The sequence below is a fragment of the Astatotilapia calliptera genome, chromosome 8, assembly GCF_900246225.1.
Source record: "Astatotilapia calliptera chromosome 8, fAstCal1.2, whole genome shotgun sequence".
NCBI lineage: Eukaryota > Metazoa > Chordata > Actinopteri > Cichliformes > Cichlidae > Astatotilapia > Astatotilapia calliptera.
In genome coordinates, this window is record NC_039309.1 from 16,688,998 (window position 1) to 16,716,673 (window position 27,676).

The following is a 27,676-nucleotide window of genomic DNA, read 5'->3' on the forward strand; positions in this document are numbered from 1 at the left end:
ATAAATAGCATTTGCATTTTCTGTTGTACAGTTCATTTGCTGTTATGGATAAAAAGTGTCTTTTTTTTGTTTGTTTCAAAATAGCTGATAACTATTCACTGATAACTGCCAACATCTGCAAACAAATATAATTCTATAAAGTTCTATATAGTGTGTAACTGTTAATATAGAGCGTTATTGCTAATGCAATCATATGGCACATTGACTTCTGAGGAAAGTTTAGATGGCACTCATCATCAGAAAGGTCGCCGACCCCTGATTTAGCCAAACAGACATTTGGGGGGGGAAAAAACTGCTGAAGTTTAACCTGAGCACCAGAATGAGTTAGTAAGGTAAATGAGTGTGACGTAGTTGTTGGTGCCAGACAGGCTGATCTGAGTATCTGACAAACTGCTGACGAGCTGGGATTTTCCCCACACAACCATCATTAGTGTTCACAGACAAAATATTTTTCAATACAGAGAAAATATCCATTGAGCGTCATTTCTCTGGGTAAAATGCAATGACGTCATTTAAATGTCACAAAGCTCAAACAGGCTCTGTAAACATGACAGAGGTTACTGTCCTCAAACGGCCTTCACAGTCAGCAGATCTCAGTCCAACAGACCATCTTTGGGATGTGATGTAGAGTCAAATAGTTCAGATAATGTCGACAAATCTCAATATGGACCAAAAGGTTTTCACAGTACACCAAATCTTTATTGACACATAAAAGCATACAGTACTTATATACATCTTTTTGAGTATTTACAAAATAGAGAGCCCATGGATGTTACACATGTATAAAAATATGCATTACATCTATATAAATATGTACACAATGTGCAAAACATATGGCGTTACAAACAACAAGAGGCATGGCATGGGAGGCGGCGATAAAGAGAGGGGACTGGAACTACTAACAATGCGAAGCCTTAGTTTTTAACCTTTCAGCGTCAATCTGCGATTGAGGATGGAGCCTCTCAGTGCCTCATTTGTAAATTAAATATCCTCCACAGAGCTTTGTTCCACCAACAAATATACAGTGTTCACAGGATGATAAACAGTGCAGGTGAATAAAGAGAGCAGGAGCAGGCAGCTGAAGTTTAACAAGCAAACAGCAATGTTCAGAAAACCTGCAGGAATTCTTCCACGAGAAAAATGAGTTATTTCAATCCTGACACACACCCCTCCCTCCCCCTCGCGGGTAATGAAGTGCGTCTGAACTGTATTACTCTGTAGTAAAGGCTCTTACACGAATAAAATCAAGGCAGGATCTGACACACAGTACAGCATATGTCGAGGGAGAGCAGCTATTATTGCTTTTAGCTGTCCTTGCCTGGGCCAGTCAGCAGCCACAATAGCGAGCTGGGAGTTGCGTCGCATCACAAACGTGTGGATTTACTCCAGCAAAGAGATTTATGTTTATCTGATATGAAAGATTTTGTCTTAGAAAAACAAAAATATACACATAAAACAAGATTAAATGTTGAATCTTTTACTTTAATTCTACAAAGAGAAAAGAGATACAAAAGATAAAAAAATGAGAGTGAGAAATATAATGTTTCACTGCCTTTTTGGCAACAACGTATCGAACGTGACAGCCTTTAACGCTGACAATCAGAAGGAGGAAAAACGCGTTGAACATGAATCAGCCAGTGACTTTCACCGTACGTTTTACTCGTCGCAGTGCGCTCCACGAAGCAGAGGTAAACGAGAATACGAGCTCGTCTCTGAAGGAGCGTGGGATTGACGAGAGTTTGTTAAAACAAGCTGAAAGACGACGCAGCAGAAGCTGAGAAGGAAGTGTGTGCAGCATTTGGCGTTTCGCTTTTCGTTTGGGATCCGAGCACATCTGCGAGTCCTGGCCTGATCAGGTGATACAATGTGGGACCGCAGCAGGAAGAGAGTCCGCTCGGGCCTCCACATCACTGCTTTTACAGGCAAAAAAAAGAAGAAATCTAAACATTTTTGCCTAATTTGCTAGTTTTTTTCCCTGTTTCTGTTACCCTGAAGTATCAACAGCTGCTGTTGAAGATGTGCCGTGAAGCCACAAGAGAAGTGAAACATCGCCCTCTACTGCCTGCGACCATAATAACAGGATAAAGTGGTTAAAATGTAAACGTGATTTCACTGACTGATATAAAAAGAACATTAAAAAAAGTCTTAAAATATAAAAAAGTCCCACACAGTTACACTGCATCTGTCCCAAAAACATAAACAAATACAAAGAATTAATATTCAGGTGAGTGAACTTTGATGCCTTCAATTAAAAGGCAGCCTTCACTGACTACTTCCTGCTGTGCATCACACTGTAAAGGTGTCTACGTTTCTCTTTTTTTAAAAACTTTACTCCGAATGAACGACACAGATACAAGAAAAAAAAACAGTAAAACAGTCATCGGGAGCCTTACAAAGAGACAAATTTGGAATATTCAAAGCAGGTTGCAAATGATTGGAGTTGGGAGATGTTTTGCAAATTCCTTTAGACAACTTCAGGGCGGCAGCAGAGTTTGAAGCAGCCATAGACTAAACACGAGTACGATCATGCACACGGAGACACGGCTGTACATGCAAGAGACGGAAAGACAAAGACAAACAAACACAGTCACACACACACACACACAGAGGGGCATGCTTCTCTCACACACTGCCCGGAAACTGACTTTGTCTACAAGCCACAGCAGCTGATGTATCGCCCTTAAACCAGCGGAGTATGATTTTAGAGTATTCCGATTCCTCCAATGAGCAGTCGATCCCGTATTGAAAAGGCTTGTGAACCAAAGCAACCCATCTCTTTTTTAAAAACTAGAGCAATTTCCTCTCCTGTCTCACACACACAAAGTGCAGGCATACTGCGGGACACCCAGATTTAAAGCTCAAAGACATCTTCCGATAACTGGCAGCACACCTATTACAGATGTGTGTCTGCAAATTGATACTTGTTCCCTTTCCTGTTTCGCTAATCAGAAGAAGAAGGAAAAAAAAAAAGCTGCCAACTTTTTTTTAGAGTTAAGTCCCACTTTTTAAAAGTACATTCACAATTCGCGACTTGGACAACTGCAGTATCTGCGCAGCCAGTGGCAACGTGATCTTATGTCACAGTCGTGACGATCGCCTTGGATATGCAGTGTTCACATTTCCTTGTTCTGAGGTCAGCGAGGTGCGTCGTCAGATTTGTGCGCCTCTTTAGTGCATAGCTCTCACGTCGACGGGAGGAGCCGCCGCCGCCTCCTCTCGTCGTCGTGTTGTTCTTTAGAGTCATTGGTTGATCAGCTTGACTGATGGGAGTCAACGATAGGTCAGGAGAAAACAGTCACATCTGTTACAAACAAATCACGGACCAGTGCGAACAGAGGCTCGACTTCATTCAGACATTCCTTCACACCTCAGTCTGGCAGCTAGCTGAGTGTATAACCCCGGGCTTAGCATTGGGTGCGTCGTTATAGAGACTCGAGTCTCCTTTTACTTTAGTCTGAGCCTCCAGTCATGTTGTAATCACCAGCTTTTCTAACCTAGCATGTGACAGCACTCACGAGTGTAATTCATATCAGACCTTCAGGAACTGTCTGACACGTTGATCTATCACGATGAGTAAAACAGATGCCGTTTTCCTCTACTAGAAATGATCCCCTCAGCTCAGTTTTCTTAGTGTGGTTTAAACTATTTACAAACAGTCTGTTCTTCCATTTAGCATTTGGCTCTGTCTCCTTGGCTCTGTTTATGATTGCTAAAATCATGACATCAGACACTAAAAAGTCTATTCTGATTAAAAATCCCTTTATTGCAGCGCAGCGTGACCGCAGTCACCTTTCGGCGGACGCTTTCCAGGCCGCCGAGCCGTTACGGGACTCTCTCCTAAAGCTGTGCAAACTCCTGCTTGTAGTTCTGCTCGGATCAGCCTCTCTTCCTCTAGAGTAGTGGGAATATTACAGATGGTATGGATGTACTGGTAAGAGTGGTATGGCACTTAAAGGCCATGTTTTCTCCTTTTATGTATTATTATTACTATTCTTTTTTTATTTAAAATCTCTGAAGCTTTCCCTTCATCCATCCATCCATCTTTCACACTTCTCCATCTTCATCATCAAAGCCTCCATCAGTCCCAGTGCAGGTCATGTGTATCCAGGAAGTCCGTTGGGATCCCCAGTGGTGTCAGCATCCCGCCAGGACCCGGCGGCATGGTGAGGTCCAGCCACTCCATGTTGTCCAGGGCCGGGTCTGACAGGCCCATGTTGAGTGAGGACGAGGAGGAATCGCAGAAAGACAGCTCTGACGTGTCCATGGGTGAGAAGGGCTGCTGGTCCATGAGCTGGGCCTGCAGCTCCTCCATCATGCCCTGCGTGCGAGGGTCTGACGCAGACGGCGTCTCGGCCAGCGTCCCCTCTAGAAAGGCTTCCAGCTGATTGTCTGTGGCCAGGGACGATAGACCGGGCAAGCACGGGTTCACAAGCATGGAAGGAGGGGCTACCTGGACCTGCGGGGGCGGTCTGGACAGGACGGTGTTGACTGGAAGGGTGGTGATGCTGGCTGTGACAGGGAGAGTCTTGGGGTGAGACACCGGTGAGTTCTGATGGATAAATGGAGTGATTTCTGCAGGCGGGAAAACAAAGATCAAATAAGGATGCAGATTAAAAACTGACATATTTAAACATGTTAGTTTGTCCACAGTGGATCTAAAAAAAGAACTCATTTATAAAGTGATCTTAGATCGTATCGGTTTTTAAAAAGAGTTCAGGCTGTAGAAATAAATCACATCCTTTAAGCCAGTTATGAGGCTTACTTATGGGTCAATAACTTGCTGAAAAAAAAAAAACAGCCATTTCAAAGGATGAGTTTCCTTCTTTGATCATTGATCAGCTCGTGTGCTTTAAGTTATCGTCTTATTGCATCAGTCAATCTCTCCTAAGCTTCAGGATACAGACTCTTTCCCTGATCCTCTCCCTCAAATTACAGTTTTAAATGATTTGTTCCTTTAATGCTCACAAGGCATCCACACACTCATGTAGCAAAGCAGCACCGAGCCTTTGCCCCTCTGAAAACGAGCGCTTCACAGTTAAAAGAGTAACATGTGACTCTCACATGTCACACAACTTTGTTCTGGAGTTGTCAGCTTTGAACACTTGCACAGAGTTTTTAGTTGGACACGCCAACAAAGATTTCAGAGAAGTTATGGAGGTGGGTGTGGCTGCGTTAGTGCTCTCTTTAGGTTCTTCTTCACTTCTTTCAAGATTGTGTGTCACTCACAAGCAGAATAGCAGTGGTGCTTTGTGAAGTGGGTTTTTAGGGATGTGCATCTCTAATTTATTGAGGAGGTTTATTTTTAAAGGAGGAAAGCCTCCACGAAGGTCCCTTCTAATCTCGTCTCATTAACCTTAAAAACAACTCCTAGAAGCTTTTATAGAAGTCCCTGTCATGGTGAATTCAGAGTCTCTCGCTTTTTATTAGTCGGCAGTGTGAGGACGATCGGAGCATTTTATGACTCATCAATGCAGAAAAAGTCAAATTCACATTTCCAAATTACTTGAGTAAAAGTAACCCCTTTTGGCAGTCTGCAGTTTACACAGTACATGGTCTCTGTTATACATAATATCCAAAAGGCTGATATCAGATCAGCCACAATCAGCTCGAATCTGCCCACACAGCAGCTTATTCACCGTTTCTCTGACACTTGGGGCTTTTTAAACTTCTTCACACTGAACAGAACGTTTTTCTTTGCACCGTCAGTGTGCACCAACTTACCTCCGCTCTCTATAAGGATGTCAAACAGGTCGTCCATTTGCTGGCTGGTTGCTGTGGGAACCTGAAAAGACATTTAAGGACGTTAAGAGACTCGACGCTTTGTAACCAAAAACGAAAAAGCTGCTCAAGGCTGGAAAAACTGGAAGTATACGCCTACGTTTTTTATGCTTCTCTGTACTCTGCACACATCAGTTTCAGTAGTGTGTGTGTCAGCTGTGGCTTGTTTTCATCTAACCTGTGAAACGTTGTTGATGTGAAGGCTGCGGCTCTGTTTGATGGCCTCCTCATAGCGGGGAGGCTCTCTGGTCTTAGGAGGCTGGGGAACCAGGGAGGTGGGCTGGAAGATGAAGGTGGGCTGAGGAGAGGAAGGCTGCAAAGATGACAGAGAAAAGATCAAATCAGAGAAATATGTGAAGATCTGAAGAGTTAAGTTCAGAAAAATGCTGAATTCCTGACAGACACCTTATTGAGGGGCCCGTTGGAGATTTGATGGTTGGGTGATGCTCGTGGAGAGAGCTTATTCTCTGGGGAGCTTCTCAAAAAGCACTGGGGATTCATCTCAGGTCTACTCTGGTTCTCCAAGCCAGCAGTGTTATTGCACATAGTCAGAGTCTGCCAAGACATGAGAGAGTCTGACATCAGACCTCTGTGCATCACAGGTCTTTGAGGCTTTTGTGTAGAGCTAACTGGAACTACTAATGAGACGTGACTCACTTGTAGCAGCGGCTGCTGGCTGGGTGCCATCTCCACCTTGGTGGTCTGCAGCTGAGGGACTGAGGAATGGACCAGGCCTGGGTTTGAGACTGTGGCCTGGAGAACAGGCTAGTGCAGAGGAAAGACATGCGAGACCTTAAGACCTCAACTTTACAGAGGATGAGTCGAGATGGTTCTTTCTAGGTTTTATATTAAGATTATCATTAATAATGCCAAGATGAGTTTATAGTAGATCAACACGCACTTACTCTGTGACACCCTCTGCCATGCTACGCCACTGGCTCACTCACCTGCAGGCTGACGGTGGTGCTTGGCAGCTGGATTGCAGCAGCGTTGTTGGGCAGTGACACTGGAAGGAGGATCTGTGTTCCAGCTTGGCCAGTTGCTGTCAACAAAGTCCGAGGCTGACCCAACACCTGGGAAACACCACCCGAGTGGCTGATGAAGAACTGCTGCAGGCTGGGGGGTGTGGGCTGGGACTGTGGCTGGGCTCGGAGTTTGGGACTTTTCTGGGACTGCGAGAGGAGCTGTGGGCTGCTGGTTACTTGAGGCTGACCTGGGGCCTGGATTTGTGTGATGAGCTTGGTTTGGGTCTGCAGCGGCTTGCCAGAAGAAACGGTCACATCCTCCAACTTCACCACTCCTGCCACGGGTGCTGAGAGTGCCTGTGAACCCAGGATTGAGCTTGGGATAGCAGCAGTCGATGAACAATTTGACAGGACTGCACCTTCGACTTTCACCAGGTTAGAGTTGAGGACAGGAGGAACAGAGTTCACAGCAGCTCCTGGAGCGATCTTGGGGGACATAGAGGCAGAGTCACCCTGACCTCTCTTCTCCACTTCCAGTTGCATCTTCAGCACCTCCACCAGCTTCTGCTCCTGCTCCAGCTTCCTCATCAGCTCTTCTATCTGCCGCTCCTTCTCGTGGAGCCTTCTGTCCTTTTCCTCTGGGACTTTGAAAGACTGTGAGGACTGTGGCCCTAACGAGGTCAGCATTTGAATTTCAGACATCCCTACATCCTGCTGGAGGGCGGAGAGATCAAAAGGAACAGGTGAGACAGGCGGCGTAGAGCTCATGCTCTCTGGAGCCACCTGCTGGACTGGGACTACAGCAGGTGTGGTAGTTGTGGTAACCTCCATGGGGATGGCAGATAGGGTAGTAGTGGCAGGAGTGGGGATGCTGGCAGCAGCAGTGGTGCTGGGATTGTCCTGGAAAGGCTTCAGTCTTTCTATCAGATCCGTCTTTGTTCCCGACACTGGGAGGCCACGAAGCTTCAGCTCTAGTTTCAGCTCGGCCACCTGGGAAGACAAAAGGAGGATCGCGTCAGCATCAGATTTTAGACTTTAGTAGTCTATTTTTACAGGAGCAGTTCACTCTCTTTGGAAATGTGCTCATTTTATTGCCAAGAATTAGAAGAGAAAAAAAGATTAACATAATTTATGTGTGTTTGTTAAATTTGTAGCTGGAGACAGCAGATGGTTGGCTTTGCATTAAGACGCGGAAAAATGTGGAAACATGTTGGCTGTGCTTAAAGGGACAACAATCCACCAAACAGCACGTCTAAAGCACATCATATCTTGTATGACTCATGATGAGCCATCATAAAACCAACAAATACCAGCCACAAACACCTGACTTCATACGTGCTGCAGTTTTCAGGCTTTGTGCGAAGACACGCTGCTTCAGGTTGGAGTTTCTGATTTAGTGCGCAGGCAACATAGTGCCATTAATCTTCTCTAATAACACTGTAATAAAGCAAATACCACACTTCAGCACAGAGTCTTTCCTACAGACGTAAGTACTGTGGCACGGACACCTACAGGAGCTGTGAAACTGCAGTGTACAGTTTTTGTGCTGATGTTAATGTTTGGAACGCTGTAGTTACTGAGTCAGCAGAGCACAACTTTACACACTTTGTGCATCGGCACTCTGCAACTTTACATGATGTTAAGTTTTTAACGATTCAACAAAGATCGCACCCACAGGAGCTGCCAAGCAAACCTGTGTCAGGAAGCTCACGGTGCACCGTTTTTGTGCTGATGTTAATGCCAGAGGAGGCTAGGACTTCCTCTGCCAAACAAGCCAGACTTTTACATCTGCTCTGTAACTTTACATGGTCTGACACTTTGTGGCTTGTTGCAGGGTTGCATCTTATTATAGCAAAACACTTCAATTCAGTCAGTTCTTTAGAAGGCCCAGTTTTTTCACAAACATCTATAAAGGCTAAATGCATAGCTAGGTGACACCTGCAGCAATGGGACTGAAAAAAAAAAAAGAATTCAAAGATTAAGGAGTAGTCATCCAGTACTTTTGTCTATGTTATTTTTCTCTGGGTCAGTTAAACAGAAATTTCCAAAGTGCCTGGGAATGTGATTTTGAACAAATACCTTCATCTCTTCCAGGTTGGCAGGCAGGACACCGGGTTTGCGGTTGGACAGCGAGTTGTTTGGCCGGGCCATTGCTGAAGGCAGAGCAGCAGGGGGAGGTGCAGTGGGCAAAGACACCACAATAGAAGTTGGCAGTGTACTCCCACCGTTATTCTGACCCTCTGCCACAGGTCTGCAGCAGAGGGGGGAGGGGAAAAGACAAACAAAGATGAGGTGATTGTTTTTTTAAGGAAATCCTTTCTGAATTACAGGAATATGAAACAAAAAAAGAGGAAGTGGAGGTGGGAGAGAGGGACGGTGTTGTTATAGAGAGAAGAAAGGCAGAAAGAAGAAAACAAGGAGAGGAAATGGGTTCAAACAGTCCATCCATCCTGTTCCTCTTGCCTCACTAACAACACCAGTCAACCAAATCACAGGCCAACAGCGATTTCAAAGACAGCTTTGCTACACCGCTGCTGCCAGGACTTTCACGAAAACAGCAGCTGGTTCATCAACATCCTGTTAGTTATCAATATGATTAGGCACAAGCCTGTTATTGGCGCTCTGCCTCTCTGTGTTGTTGAAAACAACAATATTTGGCTTTGTTTCATAATTAAAAATCAAATGTCAAGCAAGCCAAACTAGTTTAGAAACACAAAAATAGAAAGAAACCCGTCTGAAGTACAGGTAGAAATAAAACTGCAGAATAACACTGGTTTCAATGTTAACACGGGGGGGGCGGGGCTAGTATTTGTAATTTGCTTTGCACACGTACTTGAGCGGTGCTGGTAATATAGTTTGGTAGTTGTAATGCTGCTGCTGCTGGCTGAGGATCTGCAGCTGGAGAAACAGCTGCTGTTGCTGCAGTAACCGGGCGTATGAGGAGTCCATGGGTGCTTCGCTGGCCTCCTGCTTCTGGTCTGGGGGAACATACTGGTGGTACTTAAGCTTTTTCACCCTCGGCTTCGGCTCCTTGCCCTTCTTACTGCGACTCTTCTCTGAGGGAGCTTTCTGCTGACTTTGCTTTGGTGGAAGCAAACGTGGAGGGAAAAAGTATTAACATGTGTTAAACTCAACAACAGTCTCTCCCCTCCAGGGGGAAACAGGAGGACAAAGGAGGGGGGAACAACTAAGCTGTAGTGCCTCTTCACCTCACTGTACAATACCTTGTGCAATACTTTTTGTAAATAGTCAACAGTGCAATAGACTCAATACTTGAAATGTGCAATTCACTTGTATTTTTATTTTTTATTCCTATTTATTCTATTTATCCCCTTTGTATAATTTATTTATATTTGTTTCTGTATATATATATATATATATATATATATATATATATATATATATATATATATATATATATATACATATATATATATATATATATATATACACATATATATATATATATATATATATATACACATATATATATATATATATATATACACACATATATATATATATACACATATATATATATATATATATATATATATATGTGTATATATATATATATATGTGTATATATATATATATGTGTATATATATATATATATGTGTATATATATATATATATGTGTATATATATATATATATATATATATGTATGTGTATATATGTGTATATATATATATATATATATATATATATATATATATATATATATATATATATATATATATATATGTGTGTGTGTGTGTGTGTGTGTGTGTGTGTGTGTGTGTGTGTGTGTGTGTGTGTGTGTGTGTGTGTATATATATAACAATTCTGTAACTGTAACTTCGGTCGTTGCTGTGCTTTTTTGGAAATCGAATTTCCCAGAGGAACCCACCCGAGGGATTAATAAAGTTCTATCTTATCTCTTATCTTATCTTAGAAAAGCAGAAAATGGAAACAGATGCGTTGTGCTTACTTTCACCAGTGTTGGGGCTGGTTTTGGAGGTACAACTGTAGCGACTGGATGAGTGAGGGTGACAGCTGGGTGGCTGGCAGGCGGCTCATTGGTGGCGATTACTTTCATGAAGTCTGTTTTTGGGACGGGCTGCAAAGAAATAATGGGTGGAGGGAGACACACTTAAAACCTCCAATGTCACTGTCGTTAAATAACAACAGTCTGGGCCTCCAGCTGACCTGCAGGATGGTGCTGGGCAGTGCTACTGGAGAGGGCGTCTCTGGTGCTCTGCTCTCCACCGGTGAGGGTGCAGAGCTCTGGGACTCCTGGCTGGCCGGTTGCTCCGGGGACAAAGCGTCGTTGCTGTCTTCCTCAAGAACCTTTGGATAATTCACCTGGCCCACTGAAAGATAGTAAAAATTACAAATCTTTTATCATTATTCAAAGGATCAAACAAAGACATCTTTTTGTACCGATGAATTTAAACGTAAACTAAAATCATGTGTTCTCACCGATGATGGCTTGTTTAACGCTGGAATCCACCGGCAAAATGTTTTTCTCCACCAGCTCCATTGGGCCTGGTCGCTGGGCGATCTTCTCGTTGAGGTTGTCTGCTAGTCGGGCTCTCTTCAGTTTCATCTGAGTGGCCTGTAGTGAAGGTTCTGCTCCGGTCTCTGGGGACGACAATAAAAATTGTTATACAATCAGTCATAAATCAAATCAGCTAAATGCTCTAACATCAAGTTAAAAATACATCCTTTCTTGCTTAAATATGACATCAGTCTTTCTATTTCAACACTTTAAAGCACCACAGGAAACAATACTTAAAGCATTGTTAAAAAAAAGAAGTTTGTGCATTGTGAAATAGGCAATTATTAGAACCTTGCAGGATGTGCATCCTGACCAGCTCTGCTCTTTCTGGACGACTGCGGATCTTATGTTTGAGAAAATTCTCAGTCTGGAGAGGAAGGCAGACACAGATCAGTTAATTACTTAAATTTTACTGTTACTAACAACTCAAGTTTACATTTATGTAGTTTTTTCCCCATAAACTTACCCGGGCTCTCTCCAAGCTGCGAATCTGCCCGTGGAAAGCTGCCGGACTCTTCAAAGCTGCAATACAAAACATTTTCATCTACTTTATTCACAAATTATTATCATAATTTTTTTAAATGTCTCCTGAGTTATCAGTATGAACCAGGGTACCACTTTGTTATTATTTCCCACCCACGCCACAATAGCTGTTGCAGTTACTCACGTGGCATAATGCCCTGGTCCACCAGCTGCTCCCGGGTTCGCCTCTGCTGGAGTCTCAGCTGCAGCACTGAAAGCAAACATGGAAAAGCAAATTTAACTGCTATGTAGAGAAAAAGATGAGAAACCTTGCTTGATGCTTAATGAGAACTACGAAAGCGAGGAAATAAAATAGGGAAGACAAACACAGAAAACCCAAAAGATGACGAGAAAAATGTCTCACTAATGCAACTCATAGTGTACTCATCGTGCTGACGTTACGTATATTTTCATGTTTAGGATGACTGTGCAGACTTTCACGCTAAATGCTCTGCAGCTGATCACATCTTTACAAACGGGGTTAAACAAAGAGGTGCACGCTAGCGTGGCGAGTCTCTCCCAGGTATTAGAATTCTGCCGTTTTAGGCGATTGAACCTAAAACCCTGTTATTGTTTTGTTACTTCACTCCTCAAATCTGCCTGGTAAGACTCAAATCGTGACTGTAACAGTCGCTGCTGAGGGATGGGAGGCAATAAAAATTGCCCTGTCATAACTCATCACTGACAGCCTGCAGTGTGAAGATCTAAAGCACAGCTATCTCTTAGCTAAGCAAAGACACACAGACAAAGACACTCACGACTCAATACACAACATTTTGTTTCATTATTTTGTTGAAATGTTCTAAACTACATGAAAAATCATGGACAGGAATATTAATAATGGCATCATGTGTTTAGAGATATTCTATCAACCATTTATTCACCTTTGTTTAAAAGCTGAAAGCCAGTCAAATCCTCTCGACCACGGAGTAATAAGACCATCCAAAGAGCTTGTCCTCCCACAGTGGGATGTTTATGCTACAGAGCCTTTAACCCCTCCTCCACCTCTACTCCCACTACTCCCATTTTCACTGAAACCAATTTGAGATGAGTTTGTTTGCCTCGTCTGTATCGTCGACACATCATAAGACGTAAAAGTGTTTTTGTAACTGCAATACACTACAGGAGCAGTATCACCTATATCGCCTGCTAAGACTGCACTCAACACTAATGAAGAAGAACGGAGCGCGAAACAGGAGGATGGAAGAAAATGTTAAAAATAAAAAATAAAAGTTTGGTTTCCCCCCCCCCATGTAGAAGCACAGAAAACAAAGTTAAATGCAGAGTGCAAAGCATTGATGCTGCTTCATTACAAGCATTTAAATGCCGCATACTGGGGCTGTGATGTCATCACTGAACGGCGCAGTTTTAGAGCGCGCAGCGTTGATACCTCGTTTATGCTGCTGTTTGTACAGTAATGTTTATGTTAGCTTACCTGTAGGAAGCTTCTCAGAATGTTTGCTAAGCCAACACGAGTCAGTTTTGTTAGCTAATGAGTGAAATATGATAGTAAAGCATTAAACAGGGGCACTCGAAAAGAATCTGCACCTCTCAAATGGCTGAAGTCACGACAGAGAGCATTGTTATCAGCAGCTGGGAACATCGTCTCAAAGATAAGAGCAGGCCTCACTCCAGAGCACGTCCAATTAATCTGTAAACTTTGGAAACTTGTTATTTTGGACTAGAAAATAAAATCTTTTTGATTGAATTGGAAGCTTTATTTGAGCTTATGGGCAGCAGCCATTTTTACTTTCCTATCTGCACATTATTTTTTGTTTAAATACTATGAGGACTTTAATTTGTATTAAATAAAAATATTAGCCATTTCATTTTTATTCTGACGGTCTTATCGAGCAATGTTAAAAACACAGCTGATTATTTTAAAATTCATGTTTCCTGGGTCATTATTTGAATTTGCTGTGAGTCGAGACAACAGGGTGATTTCACAGGTGGGCAGACTTCAGCAGGTGGAGCCTGGAACAGGAGGTTTGCCCAAAGGGAGCAGAGATTAGAGTTATTGAGATAATCGTCGACTAATTGAAGAAAATTTGCAGATTAGCCGGTCTTAAAAATAAAGTTTAGTTGGAACCCTACACCAGACTGCACTGTTTCTTAGAGTTTCAAAGCAGTTGCTGACTCAGCGCTGCAAGACACTGAACGTAAAAAGGCAGCAACAACTGCATGCTCAGCAGAAACCGCTTCTCTCAGAAACACCAGCACACAGCTTTAATGGGATTTCATTAAGAGACAGTCACACAGGGACGTATACACTGAGTGGGAGTTGCAAATGCCCACAGATTAAGCACCGGGCACAAGTACAGTTACTTCTGTATTCACAGGAAGGGACACGTCAAAATTACTGTGAAATACAAACTCCTACAACACAACAGGAAACAGCTGCCTCACCAATATTTTGTCTTTCCCATCTGTTTACCGCCAATCGCTTTCATAACTGATGCCCATTTTACAGACGAAACTGGTATTAAAGGCAACGCAGCTCCGGTCAAAAATTTACAGAAATAATTGCCGATTCAAAAAAATAAAAAAAATAAATAAATCAGTAACGTGGACTCTCGCTGCGCTCTGTAAACACTGCGAGCCAGGTTTCGGTGGAGACATGTATGCTTAAGGTGATTCAGTTAAGACTTCCAGTAAACAACGTCCCCGAATTCCTCCGGGAAACGGCGCTCAGACTGACAAACACACGATGACCTGTGACCTCAGCAGTGTGAAGGGAAACTGTGGATATGAATGAGGCGTTTATGCGCTCACACAGAAATAAGGAAGTAAAAGAAATGAGTGTTGTTAAACCAGTACCAGTACCACACACAATATATATTAGAGATTATGTGTAAGCAGACTAACGAAAAAACACTTTGGAGACACAGCAGGTTTGACTGCCTTTGTAAAGCGTTTGCTTTGCCTGCGCCTTCAGTGCAGCCTCTCTGCTCAGATTTGCTAAACTAAAAGAAATTAAAAGATAACTACTTAAACGTTTACAACTCAGGACACCTTTTGATTTTAAGCCCTTCTTTAAAGTTTTCCTAATAACAATCTGCAGCAATCAGACACTGAAAGCAAACTTGTGAGATAAGGAGAAATGAGACAGGAAAAAAACAGCATGGTTACTGTTAAAATATTTGAATGCTGGACAGTGCAAGTGTTTCAGAGTACGGAGGAAGTGGAGACAACCAGGGTGGAGTAAAAGATAAGGTCTTTATCACAGAGTCTCTGATAAGTTCCAGTATTCTGTATGAATCAGGCATACTGATTGCTTCCCGGCTGCAGCTCCTAAAATGTGGAACAATTTGCCTTTGCACATTAGACGGGCCTCCTCTCAATAGTTTTTTAAACCCACCTTTGACACCTTGTGAGATGTTTTAATTTTACTTTTGTTCTATTGTCCTTCTCGTTTTATGTCTTTCGTGTATTATTCTGTATAGCACTTTGGTCCTTTGTGGCTGTGTAACAGTGCAGCCTGCTCGGAGTGTCTTTGAGTTAGTGTGAGCCGTCCTGAGACAATTAATTGCTCACAGTTGTTAATAAATTTAACAGTAGGGAGATTACACAGCCGCTGGCAGAGGCGCACATTAGCAAACACCCTGACAGCTGCTTAATATGACGCTGAAATGGAAAGTGTTGCTGGTGAGCTCAGCAGTTTGTCAAAAGCACTCCTAACCACCGCTGTGTATTTATTTGGACAGTATTAAATGAGTAATGATAACATCCTAATGAAACCCATCATAAATAAAGATTATACAGGGTGGGCCATTTATATGGATACACGTAATAAAATGGGAATGGTTGGTGATATTAAAGTCCTGTTTGTGGCACATTAGTATATGTGAGGGGGCAAACTCCTCAAGATGGGTGGTTTAGAAGTCGGCCATCTTGGATACAACTTTTGTTTTTTTCAATAGGAAGAGGGTCATGTGACACATCAAACTTATTGGCAATGTCACAAGAAAAACAATGGTGTGCTTGGTTTCAACGTAACTTCATTCTTTCATGAGTTATTTACAAGTTTCCCTCCCTGTGGGCTTCAAACTATTTTACATGATCTATATATAAGCTTCGACATGTGATCCTAAAAGAGAGAAGTCATTTGTATTTGTGGAAACGTGGCCTGTATTTATTTCTTTACTTGCTCTCAGTCTGATAAACAATAATTTCATAAAATACTCGATTAAAATCAGTCAGACACGTCCACACCATCTCTTCTACCAAAACCCTGTACAGGGTGGCAGGACAAACTTCACATCTTAGAAGAGAGCCGGAGATCAATAATAACTACTGATAAACACAGAGTGTGAAAAGGTAACTTAAGAAGAAACACTCAGTGCATTATGGGAAGTCCCCAGCAGCCCAGGCCTTTTTCAGAACAACTAAGGGAGGGTTCAGAGTCACCCGAAACAGGCCTAATTATAAGCTTTATCAAAAAAAAGTAGAGCTGGTGTCTGTTTCCTGTATCCAAACTGGTTCCACAGCAGAGGGCCTGAAATCTGACACTGATTAACACACCGTTACCCTGTTTCTGAGAGGCTTGTGAGCTGCCCACGTGACAGACCATCCAGCCATGAAACAGTCGTGCATTTCTGTATTACTCATGCTTAGGCACGTCAGCCTGTCATGTGACATCCAAACAGAGACAGAAAAGTTTGTGAGTTGCAAGAGATCAGCCAGCGCTACACTTGGCTAGAGAACACGTGCGATACGCGTCTATCACCCGTTCTGGTCCATTTCTTAAAACCGCGAATTCCAAAAATAAACACCTCAAGTGAGATGGACTTCCTGTTCAGAGAAGTCAGTTACTCAAAGCTAATTATAGGTAGAACTCACAATTTGCAAACATAAAAAGAAAATCAACAGCTTGGTGGAGATTCGTTTTATTCTTATTATTTGTTTGCATATAAACTTCTGCTTACCAACTTCAATTTTTAGGCTACTTCCTTTTCAGACTCCTAATCTTTGTCAAAACAACCTCAAAACCCTTAATCTCCAAACTCCATCCTGCTGATAGTGGTGCTGTAATTCTCCTCCTCTCCCTCCAGACTCTCTGAGCTCGCCACAGCTTAAGACTCAGAGCCGTCTGATGGCAGACAGATTAACACCTGCATGATAAAAGCCAATATGAGAGGAGGGACTCTGCGGTTGGCAAAGTGCTGTGGAGGGCTCAGAGGGTGGAAAGTATGAGGTATGTTTTCTCACTGGAGGGGAAATGACAAAAGCCGAGATGATGAGTGGGTGCTACTACTGTTGACATTCCACAGAAATTTTCCGCAGTCAAGCCGTTTCTCCTGCGAAATCCTACAGTCACCCAGAACGTGTTAAATCCAGTCTGGAGCAGCTTTGATTAAAACCCACTGCAGCATTTGTTGACTTGCATCTGACGAATTAAGATTTTCTTGGGAATCATGATCAATACCGCAGTGACTGGACTGAATGGCTTAACTGGTCTCCATACGCCAGTCTAAGCCACGATTAGAAGCTGGCGGTGAACCGAACCCGCTCCCAAAGCCTGGTATTTGCATAGCCATCCATCAGTGTCATATTCAGTCCCATGTGGATGCCAAAACAACACTGACACTATGAGGATTTAGAAGCAGAGCTGGTGGAGGAATCAGGAGTTGAGGACTGAAGCGTGATTGGCTAATAGAGTGGCAGTTAGTGACTGCACATCTTTGTATTTACATTATTGGACAGTGTGTGCGCTATCAACGCATGCAATCTTCAAATACAGTATTTGGCATCTTCAGTTTACACGGTTTCTGCTGATTTTATCTACGAAACTATTTTGTCTGTGTTTTATCTGTATGCATGTAGCTGATAATAATGCTTGTTATTCTCTAACACCTTAGAGAATAACACAGAAAGAGGGATTTACACATATCACTTTTCTCCGTTTTTCACTGCTTTTTAAATAATGTCACTCAGTTTGTGCTGCAGCAGAGACAGGAAGTGTGGGAAGCCAACAGAGATGAACTGTGGAGGTTGTGTGGCAGCAGTGTATCCTCACCATTTTTGCGTTCACTGAGCGGAGGCAGGCTCTGTGTGGGCTGCAGCGACAGCTCCTCCATCTCATGGGTCACAGCCTCGCTCTGGGGACTGGGCACCAGTAGATTTGACATCTCGCAATCCCCCTCTGCTCCTAACTGCCTCTGGGAAGCCTGGGGCTCCATCCTGCCTCAGGAGGTTGGGGAGGCTCTGAGGCAACCAACGGATCACCGTCCCTGTGTGTAATGTCTCCCTGCTACCTGTGTAAGAGCAACAGGAAAGAAGAGAAAGAGGAGTATCAGTTAAAATCCTTCCTCAACAGGAGGAATGCGTCACTCAACGATACTTTGTGGGCTCCTCGAAAATAACGCTAATTCAGAATAACGAGCATCATCATCCTGTTGGTATGACTGCTTCACCCAACTGGTGAAATGCTAAGGGTGGCATTTCATTTCAGCCATCTGGAACAGCTCAGTCACAGCCCAAATTATTCATTAAGCCAGCTGGGTTGGCTATTATACTGAATAATCACTTCAAACCGCTGCTCAAGAGAAACAACGCCAATTTGTGCATGAATGTTCTCTCTGTTCCGACAGGCTTCATAATCCGGAGCATGACGTCGTTGTGGTGGTTTCAAACGGAGGGAACGGAAACATTTCGGGGAGCAACACAAACAGTTTAGTATCCATGGCGTCCCAACAGTCTGCTCGGTCTGAGCCATTTATCGCTCTCCAGCAGCACCCAAATCTATCCATTCCTGGACCTAAGCACTCTTTAATAACCATCCTGATGTGCTGCTTTTGGCTGAGAAGCACCCTGTTCCTATTGCATCTTTCTTTTCTCCCCTCAAGTGTCAAAGGCATCACACAGACCACAGAGTCTGCAGCACCATAAGACATGCAACAAATGCTTGGACTTGAAATCAGTTTTCATTTATAAGTCTCTGCTCTCGCAGCGCTCCACTACACTGTTTTCCTTTAAGATCTGTGCCAGTTTCACAGACCAACATCAAGAGTCTGCAGCTCCATTAATCTGGTATTAAGTACTAACAGGGGAGTCATTGCCAGTTAACTTGACATTTATTCTCAGTTGGTCCATGTTAACTGCTGCAACCACTACAAAATTCACCCCAGTCGCCAAAACTTTGGTTTCTAATCCATCACCACTCACTGCCTCTTATATGATGATTATGTGCTATTAAAACAACCTGGTTCAGCGACAATTCGGGCCTTGAAGTTCAGCAGTGTAACCTCAATGGCTTTCTGTGGTAAAACTGCAGAAACAGTGTTTCACACAGTGACTGTAGAGGTCAGACATTTTCTAAGAAGGGTGCATGCGTCTAAAGAGAGACACAAGCCTACTTTTTTAAGTTTGCAATTTAAATTACCAAGTACTTTGGAACAAAAAGCAACAGGGCGACATACTCCAGTGCATTTCCAGTGAGTCTCATCCTCTGGATGGACGACACACTCCTGGACCGGTTATCCCTCCAGTCTGTCCAAAAGACCAGACTTAAACGCAAAAACTGCCACGTAAACAAAAACAGCCTTGAAATAGAGAAGTGATCAAGAAAAATGGATGGATGGATGCTTGTTCCCACACTACGTTAAAACAAATGCAGTTTGTCTGTTAGCTTGCTGGCACACAGCTGGGACGCCGATGCAAAGAAAACCATCGCCTTGGGTGGTAACTGTATATCAGCTGTTGATGGGACCATTCCTACCTGAGGAAGCAGCAGACAAGGGACGGAGAAAGAAGTCTTGGCTAGTTGCTGTGAAGAGTCACACTAAGCCATTGAGTCGAATCTGGAAGGAGAGAGAAAAACAAACATCATGAGAATGAAACTCACAAGTGCAGCATGTTTTCCTTTTTTTCAGATGACTCAGTGACACTGGACAGTCAGTGTATAATCCTACACCACATTCAGTGCTAAGCCTGTTTCACTAAAAGTCTCTTCTGTTTCTGTCTAGTCATAATGGCTGTTACATTTAAAGAAGAAAAAAAAAAGCAGTAAGCTTTATTTTCCTTTATTTCTGAAAAGCGGTGGCTGAATATTAGCGTGTTTTCAGACCACCAAACCAGAGTTTAACATAATAGAGGGGCAAGAGAAACCACACTGAGAAACAACTACTTGAACCTAATGAGAAATCCGATCTGCAAAACATGGTGCCACTGTGATGCTGCTTTAAAAGGTGCGGCGAATAAAAGTAGTAAGCACCACTTCAAAATGCTGCAATGGATGCGGCCGACACTCAAAGCTTCATCTGGGTCTGAAAAATCACGTTCAAAGGTTGCACGGAAAACATGCACACTATGATCGTCTATACAAAGACAACAGAAACTGCAGCTGTAGTGCAGCATCATACTGCAGCATGAGGCAGAGAAAAGGAATCAATCAGCCACACAAAGAAGCTTTTAATCCTCTCTGAGATGTGTGCAAAGTAGATAACTTAATTAGGATAAGACTCATGCATCAATTCACTGACACTCTGGAAAGATAATGGCCTTGTGCCACATTTCTCATACTGCATGCCCATGTACATACCCGTGCTTCTGTATGGAGTGTTTGTGCAGTGAAAATGAAGCTTTTATAAAAAGGTATTCTACGTGCATAAATGCTAAAAGTTGGTTATTTTAGCCTATTGCTGTGTGGCTGCTAAGCAGTATGACAAGATCTTAATACAACAACCTTTAAGCACCTGTGTGCCACATCACGTTTGTGCATTACAGTAAGATTGCCAGTTATCTTGTTGATGCGGGTTCCTCCCTAACAGCAGTAACAAATGCAGTTTAGCATATTTTAGCCTGTTCAACAACTTCACTTCAAAAACTCACATCGGTCAGACTATAAAAATGAAGCTAGATGGATTTCGTATCACAAGAGTGAACGGCAGGAGAGAACAGCAGTGCAGCATTCCAGCAGCCAGACCTCCGTGACATGTGCGAGTACATGTTGAGCGAACAAGTGAGTGCGAGAAAGGAGGAAGTGAAAGAGAGAGGAAGGGCCCAACAACTGTCGCAGCTGAAGAGGTTTTGTGGGATAAACATCGGTGGTCCCCCTCGCAGAATCAAAGAGCAGATCCAGACGGCAGGCGCAGCATGTTGCTGTGCCCTCTGTTCTTTTAATGGCACGAGGCAACAAGCCGCACATTCCTCATCAAAGGGTAATGCGCACAAACACACCTCTAGAAACAAAAGGGTGCTTAACATTAGCGAGTGAGCGGTCGCTACTCATTCACACAGGTAATAGATGTGCCGCACGACTGGCTTCACCTTCCAGATGCAGAAGCTGCATGTATATTTTACTGTTTATGATTCTGCCCGTGGGCGTGTTACAGACACAGACCACTGTTCGGTGCAATCACAAACACATAAACAAGGACACCCTTCGCTTCCCTGTCAGCACACATTTGTCATCCAGTTTTCTCTACTGTAATGTGCAAAATAAGATCTTGAGCAACGCCTCACTTCTCTATATCATGATAGGAAAATGGGAAATGGGTGCAGTAACAAATTGAATAGATTATAGGAGGCTAAAACTATTTTTAAAATTCCAGTGAGCTTGAAAGTCAATATTTGTTCTACTGCACAGGCCGAACTCTCTTTTTCCAGGAACAGTTCTCCAGGCTTCTTGAAGGACACTCAAAGCTCTTCTTTGGATCCTGCACAAACACTGTACAGACTACGAATGTACAATACATCAGTTTGAGTTAATGCTAGGCTCGTTGATATTTACAGATGGCAGTGGCTGAAAAGATAAACACTTTTCACACGGGAATTCTGAACAATGATGCAAGAACCGGGTTAGCACACCGACTGCTGTCGTCTTCATATGTAGCGCACAACACGAGATGGTCACCTCAAGACAAGTACAGGAGGGAGCTGCCCGGGTAAGACATGAGCAGGCGGGAATTCACCGAACAACTACCACTGCCGTGCTCACGTGTACTTTAACTTTGCATTTGTTTTGGACAAAGACCATTTAATGGTTGATTTGCCTGCATCAGATTTTTCTCTTCTCACACGCAGCACCATTATGCAGTATTTACGAACGTTCAGGGCTGCGGCGCACATGTGCAAACATCCATTTCAAACCAGTTCAGATACAATTATTGTTACAATGTCTTATTTTGAGGAATTTCCCTTTCAACGACAAAATTTAAAAAAAAAAAAAAATGCCTGTACAGGGCGATGACGACGAACACAGTCAAGTTAACTTTAAGTATTTGCATAGGTAGGGATGAAGACAGCGAAAGGGGTTTTCAAAGTATTTGGAGCTCAGCCGAGGTACCATGGAAATAACAGCCTATGAATTAGAGCAGGGCGATATGGCCAAAAATATTTATCACGATATATATTTGAAAATTTGCGATAACGATATAACTGACGATATAATTGATGCGAGACAAAATACAACTCCACAACATTACTAGCGCAAAAAGACAACCTTCCATTTATTTTCACTTAAACAAGAAGCTGGTTTTTATGTACATTAAAGCTTTATAAAAATGTAACAGTGCAAATGCAAATTCCTTGCTGAAAGTTTAACCAAAAGGCATTTCCAGTAGAAATGGGCTGACATATCCTGAGCATAACCATGTATAATATCCACTGAAGTTAAAAAGAGGTGCTTTGCAACATTAAACTGCAGTGTGCAGTACGCATTTTTCGGACCATAAGGTGCACGGGATTATAAGGCACATTAAGCGAAACAAAGCAGTCAGATAAATCAAACTTTATTAAACTCATTCTTCTTGCTTCCTCCACTTCTGTACCATTGATTCATTAATGTTGAATTCTCTGGCAGCTGCTCTATTCCCATGTTGTTGCAGTATATTAATGACTGACCTCGTATTGTGGATGGATTATCTCAGTTGTTCTCCTGACTGAAGTTTGGTCCGTTTACAGCATCCTGCCATGCGATTGCATTTGTCTCTAACTATCAGGAACCTTAACGTTAACTTTTATAAGTGGAAAAGTTAGAGCTGGGCGATAGAACGATAACGATATGTATCGCGATATAACTTTTACTCGATAGAGAAATTAAGCTATCGCGATAGACCTCGCCGCTCTTGTCCTCTTAAAAAAAAAAAAGGGTCAGCCGATCCAAATTCAGTAGCGCAGAGCCGAACCAATCACAGCCGCAGCGTCACGTCGCGTGACTTGTTACGTACAGTGCAAGTGCCAAGCCGCACGTGTTTGTTTGGGAAGCAGCCAGCGGGTAATGGAGCCAGCGCGTAATGGAGGAAATGAGCGTGACCGAAGAGAAAACAGATGATGGTTCCAACGCCGGAGAGATTGTCGAACGGAAGAGCCATAGAAGTTCCGTAGTGTGAAGGTATTTTGGCTATTTCAAGTCTGACAAAAAACAGAGTAGCGTGCACTGTAAATTGTGCCGAAAGCAAGTCTGGAAATACAATAAACTGGTGCATGTGTCACACTGCGCCACGTTATTGTTTCGGTGAAATGAATTTCTACAATACTGTTACTGTTAATTCTACTCTCTGCAGTGTTTAAATGCTTACATATACACACAGTTACTGTCCCTCCACACATACGACTCGGTTCTGCTTCTATGCCCCAGCTTTGTTTACTTTTTCCCACCGAGGCTTCTAGACTTCTGATTGGCCAACATTTCTGCACGGTTAGGAATCTAGCGCCACCTGCTGCTTTGGCATGTTCATAGCAGTGTTTTCCTTCATTTCTGCCTTTATGTGTGGACGGGATTATTTTTTAAAACGAAAAATCTCAGTTTTCAAAAATACCCGTGTACGTGTGGACGTAGCCTCAGTCTCTGACTGGAAGCGCTAATTCGTCATTCGGCTTTTGTCAGACTAAAGTAACTGTTTGAAAAGCTAAGCTATACAATAAGGAGAGATTGAGAATTTCCTTTTAGTTCTCAGTTTATTTGATACTGACAAAAGTTAGTCAGTTTTGTCTGTTCTTCTGTAAAACAAACTAAGATTTATTTTTAGAATTAATATTTTGTTTCTAAGTGGAATTGACAATTTAGTCTGTTTCATTTGTTCTATTTTGAAACTTAAACGCTTTAGCGGCTGCCTTTTGTGTAGTTTGCAATATTTGCCTTTATTTATCTGAAAAAGTCTCATGTTCCTTAAGTACATCTACCCTGTTGAACTTATTATGGGAAATAAATATTTAAATAAAAACAAGCTGCTGATTATTTCACATTTTACTTGTGAGCAACGGCACATTTAAATCTTACAAATATAGTTATTTGGCTTATATCGTGATAGATATCGTTATCGCCTGAAATGAAAAAAACATATCGTGATATGAAAAAATCTCATATCGCCCAGCTCTAGGAAAAGTGTTAGTGTTCGTCCTCCAGCTTCACTGTTTATGTTATGCTAATATAGCTGTGTCGCTAGCGATCACGTAGCACATCATTATATACCAACTAGCCCAACTTCAGTAACCCTACAAACGTCACTGCTGTTTAGTTTCCTGTCTTCATTTATGTTGGAAGTGATAGCAGAGCTGTAAGTTTGAATTTTTTCAGAAATCTCTCAGTCAGAACATGCAATATCATGCTTAGGTAACTAGCGAAACTAGCGAGCTAACTTCCGCTAGCTTCCTGCTAACTTCTAACTCCGTTAAATGTAATAAATTCTGTTTTCATGGATGCCTGGAAGTTAAACTTCATAATTACACCTGGTAAAGCAGCAATGCTGATTGTTTTATTAAAGATGAAAGAATTTAGACAGTTTTTAACTCTCAGTGATGCTGCAGTGTTCGTTTGACCTGAAGAATACGGAGTTTAGGACCCAGATTACTCCCAGATTTAAGAGCATCTTAGTCCGACAAATACGACAATAACGACGGCCGCTTGCATGTTCTGCAAAAAAATGTGCTTTGTCGTGTATCTGACGGACAAACACCAAACCAGTTCCACATCACTGAAGTTGCACCATTTTTACAAACCAATTCTGGTTCATCTGTTTCACTCAACAATCGGCCATGTGCGTATGAAAACAAAGGCACTGCGCATGCGCGTTTTACTCATATTCTATCGCGATATTTCATTTTCCTATCGTTGCCTAACATTATACCGGTATTACCGTGAACGGTATAATATGGCCCAGCCCTACTATGAATGACTATGCCATCCTTAGATCATTGCGCTTGCTAAACTAGAGCTAAAAATAAACGTCCTCCTGGTGAGACTTCTGAAAAGTCAAACAGATTTCAGATGGTGATTCGGAGGCATTTCTCTACATTATCAATGCTGACTGGAGATGTTAGCACAGTGCGGTGTTCTCAGCTAAAGCCAAACGAGCCACAGAGGATTTTAAGATTAACTAAACTAACACTGGCTTCAGGTTTTATCTGTGTCCGATTATCTGCAGCGTGACAAAGGAAGATCAGTCAAGTCAACAAAGGTGTCCAGGCTGATGACAGAATGTGGGTGTGCCTGCTGCCTTAGGCTCTTCTTTCTCTTTCACTGCCTTATAAAAATAAAAAATAAAAAAAACAGGCTACACTCGTGCCATACAGGTGACATAATTTATGGCATTTTACCGGGAAAAGTGTCTTGATTGTCTTGAGAGAAAAAGGCCTATATAGAAAAAAAAAAAGGACAACATTTCTTAAGCAGAGAGCAGGATTCTAGAGGTAAAACAATAAAACAATTTATACAATATTAAAAGCAATGGAAAGTGGTTTACAATCACAATAGCTTTGCAGGCATCGCTGCAGCCACAGAGATATGTACCCACAGCCGTTGCAAACATGTCTGAAGAGAAGGTCATGGGCCACCTTACAAATAGCCCTGTAGAGAATCCCAGTGATAAGGCAGCCACACACACCCATTCTCTTAAACAGCCTGAGATAACTGAAATTCTGAGACCTAGTGTCCACACTGTCTTCATAGAAAAACGCACAGACTGAACATCCCCTCTGATGAACTGCCATGTCATGTAGTCCTGTTTAGGACATGCCTGTTTGGCATGGCACAGCAACAAAAAGAAAATCAAGTACTCTTTTTTTTTTTTTTTTTAAGTCACAGCATGCTATTCTTCAGTATGAAACACAGCTCAGCTTCAGCTCAAACAACAGAACAATGTGTAGGGCGTACATGAGAGCCGCTTTTGAGCAGTTTGAGTCTGCAGATTTCTGAGCCTTCAATAGACCAGGTCTTGCAGGACAAAAATGTCTGCTTTTAACCAAAGATAAGACAGGAATTATGTCATCACCCTGCCTCATTCAGCCACAGTCGCTGCTCTGCTCTTGTTTCCCACAGACACACATGTGGTGTCGTTTCCTTCCTGGCTGCCTTAGGGGACTTTGCTCAAAAGATCCCCTTCAAAAGAAGAAGAGAAATAAGAAAGAACCCGTACAAACAGACCAGGTAAACCACACTAAAAGTTTCAGTGTGGTGACACCTAAGCAAAATTAAAACTGCGACTCGGAGGATTTATAAAAGCCCCTAATTTCCCAGCGCATTGGGCTGCTTCTTTGGCCTGTTCTATTTTGCATGACAAGCACCGCAATACTGGAAACCGCAGTACTGTTGCAAACTAACCCTACACTAAAAGGCAGAAAAAATAACCTACAGCCTCCGTATATTTCCGTTCCCATGCAACCATATGCACAATGTTTAAGATAACGTGAATAATTCACACTTTACAGTGACACGCTGACTCGACAGAGCCGCCTCTGAATAAACGCTTCCTGCCAGTCTGCATGACTCACACACAGGCTGTTTGGATTTGCTGCACCACAACCTCTAGACATTTTTATTTTACTTCTATTTGTTTTTTCACTTCATTAGACTAGGAAGGCTGGAAGAGAACATGCCGGTGTTTCAGTAAGCCAGGAGACTCAGTACACTGCGACAGTATTACTTGAGAAATTGGCCTGTCGGCTCACTAACACACTGTATGCCATGCCTTGCAATTCAGACAGTATCCGCAGTTAGCTAGAAGGAAATGGCTGAAATAAACACACACCTTGCACAAACACCATACTCACAAAAGGCTAGTCTGTTTAAGCAGCAATAATAGATTTTCCCGAGGGAGTGTTATTGAGTGAGACGGCTGGGCTGTTATCGCAGAGGCGAGTGGGTGTGGGTTAAGCTAAGGCTGGATAACTACTTTAAATCTGACAGGGGAGTGAGTTACAGACAGCGACGAACATAAAATATAATGAAGCGCTTTCATGACTGTCATTTCTAGGAAAGGGAATAAATACACATCAAGTTACAGTCAAATGAGCCTTGTCCATGCTTTCCTTACCAAGCCACGCTCTGCTGTCTAGGTCTGCACATCACGAATGCTCCTCAACAACAACCTCCTAACATTTTCTCCAGTTAGCTCGCTCCAGCTAACATGGGCTAACATGCTAAAAACAAGACAGCGCCGCCCCGGGTTTGTGCTCTTACCGAAATATGACGACTTGAAAAGCGAATCCATCCGAGCCGTGGTCTGCAACGAGGTATCCAAATTGCGTCAACGGAATTATGCTAAGTATTCAGTTTTTTTTTATTCGTCTAGCTCTGAGATTGAAGTTTATTTCGCGGACTAAAATGGCTGCGACTGGTCTAGGTTCGGATGCAGAGTGACGTAATGACGTTGTCGGACAGGAAGCTCGGGAGAGGTCGGCAGGGGAGAAGGGTGGTCCTCTTCACTGGGCAGCACGGTCACTCCTTAAAAACCGGAATTTCTCCTTCAAAGTACAGACGATTGCAATATAATGGATACGTAATGGAAACCTATGTCAACGAGAGCAAAACGAACAAAAAGAAAAAGAAACAAACATAAAACGTGACTTTAGTCCTTTGGTATGTTTTGAATATGTTGCATAACTTTCCACAGTGTAGACCTGCACTGTGAAGAGCTGAAATCAGATCTGA

At 42.7% G+C, this 27,676-nt stretch overlaps 1 protein-coding gene across 5 annotated transcripts; it reads right to left on the bottom strand.

The window, feature by feature from the left end:
- Nucleotides 1–4,025: 4,025 nt before the first annotated feature.
- mrtfba (myocardin related transcription factor Ba) lies at nt 4,026–27,442 on the bottom strand. 5 transcript variants are annotated; one of them, XM_026179072.1, is made up of 17 exons: nt 27,206–27,442; nt 19,526–19,607; nt 17,825–18,058; nt 11,954–12,019; nt 11,753–11,808; nt 11,578–11,653; nt 11,208–11,369; nt 10,935–11,098; nt 10,717–10,845; nt 9,577–9,824; nt 8,823–8,994; nt 6,726–7,733; nt 6,436–6,543; nt 6,184–6,333; nt 5,957–6,091; nt 5,722–5,782; nt 4,026–4,572 (listed from the first exon to the last, which is right to left on the bottom strand). In XM_026179072.1, exons 3-17 carry the CDS (start codon nt 17,985–17,987, stop codon nt 4,079–4,081), a joined length of 3,192 nt encoding a protein of 1,063 aa, XP_026034857.1. In that variant the 5' UTR covers nt 17,988–18,058; nt 19,526–19,607; nt 27,206–27,442; the 3' UTR covers nt 4,026–4,078. The 5 variants fall into 5 exon arrangements, with proteins under 5 accessions (XP_026034857.1, XP_026034856.1, XP_026034858.1 ...); XM_026179071.1 differs by having other exon boundaries at nt 17,825–18,062; XM_026179073.1 differs by lacking the exon at nt 27,206–27,442 and adding an exon at nt 27,060–27,167 and having other exon boundaries at nt 17,825–18,062.
- Between the last annotated feature and the right edge of the window lie 234 nt (nt 27,443–27,676).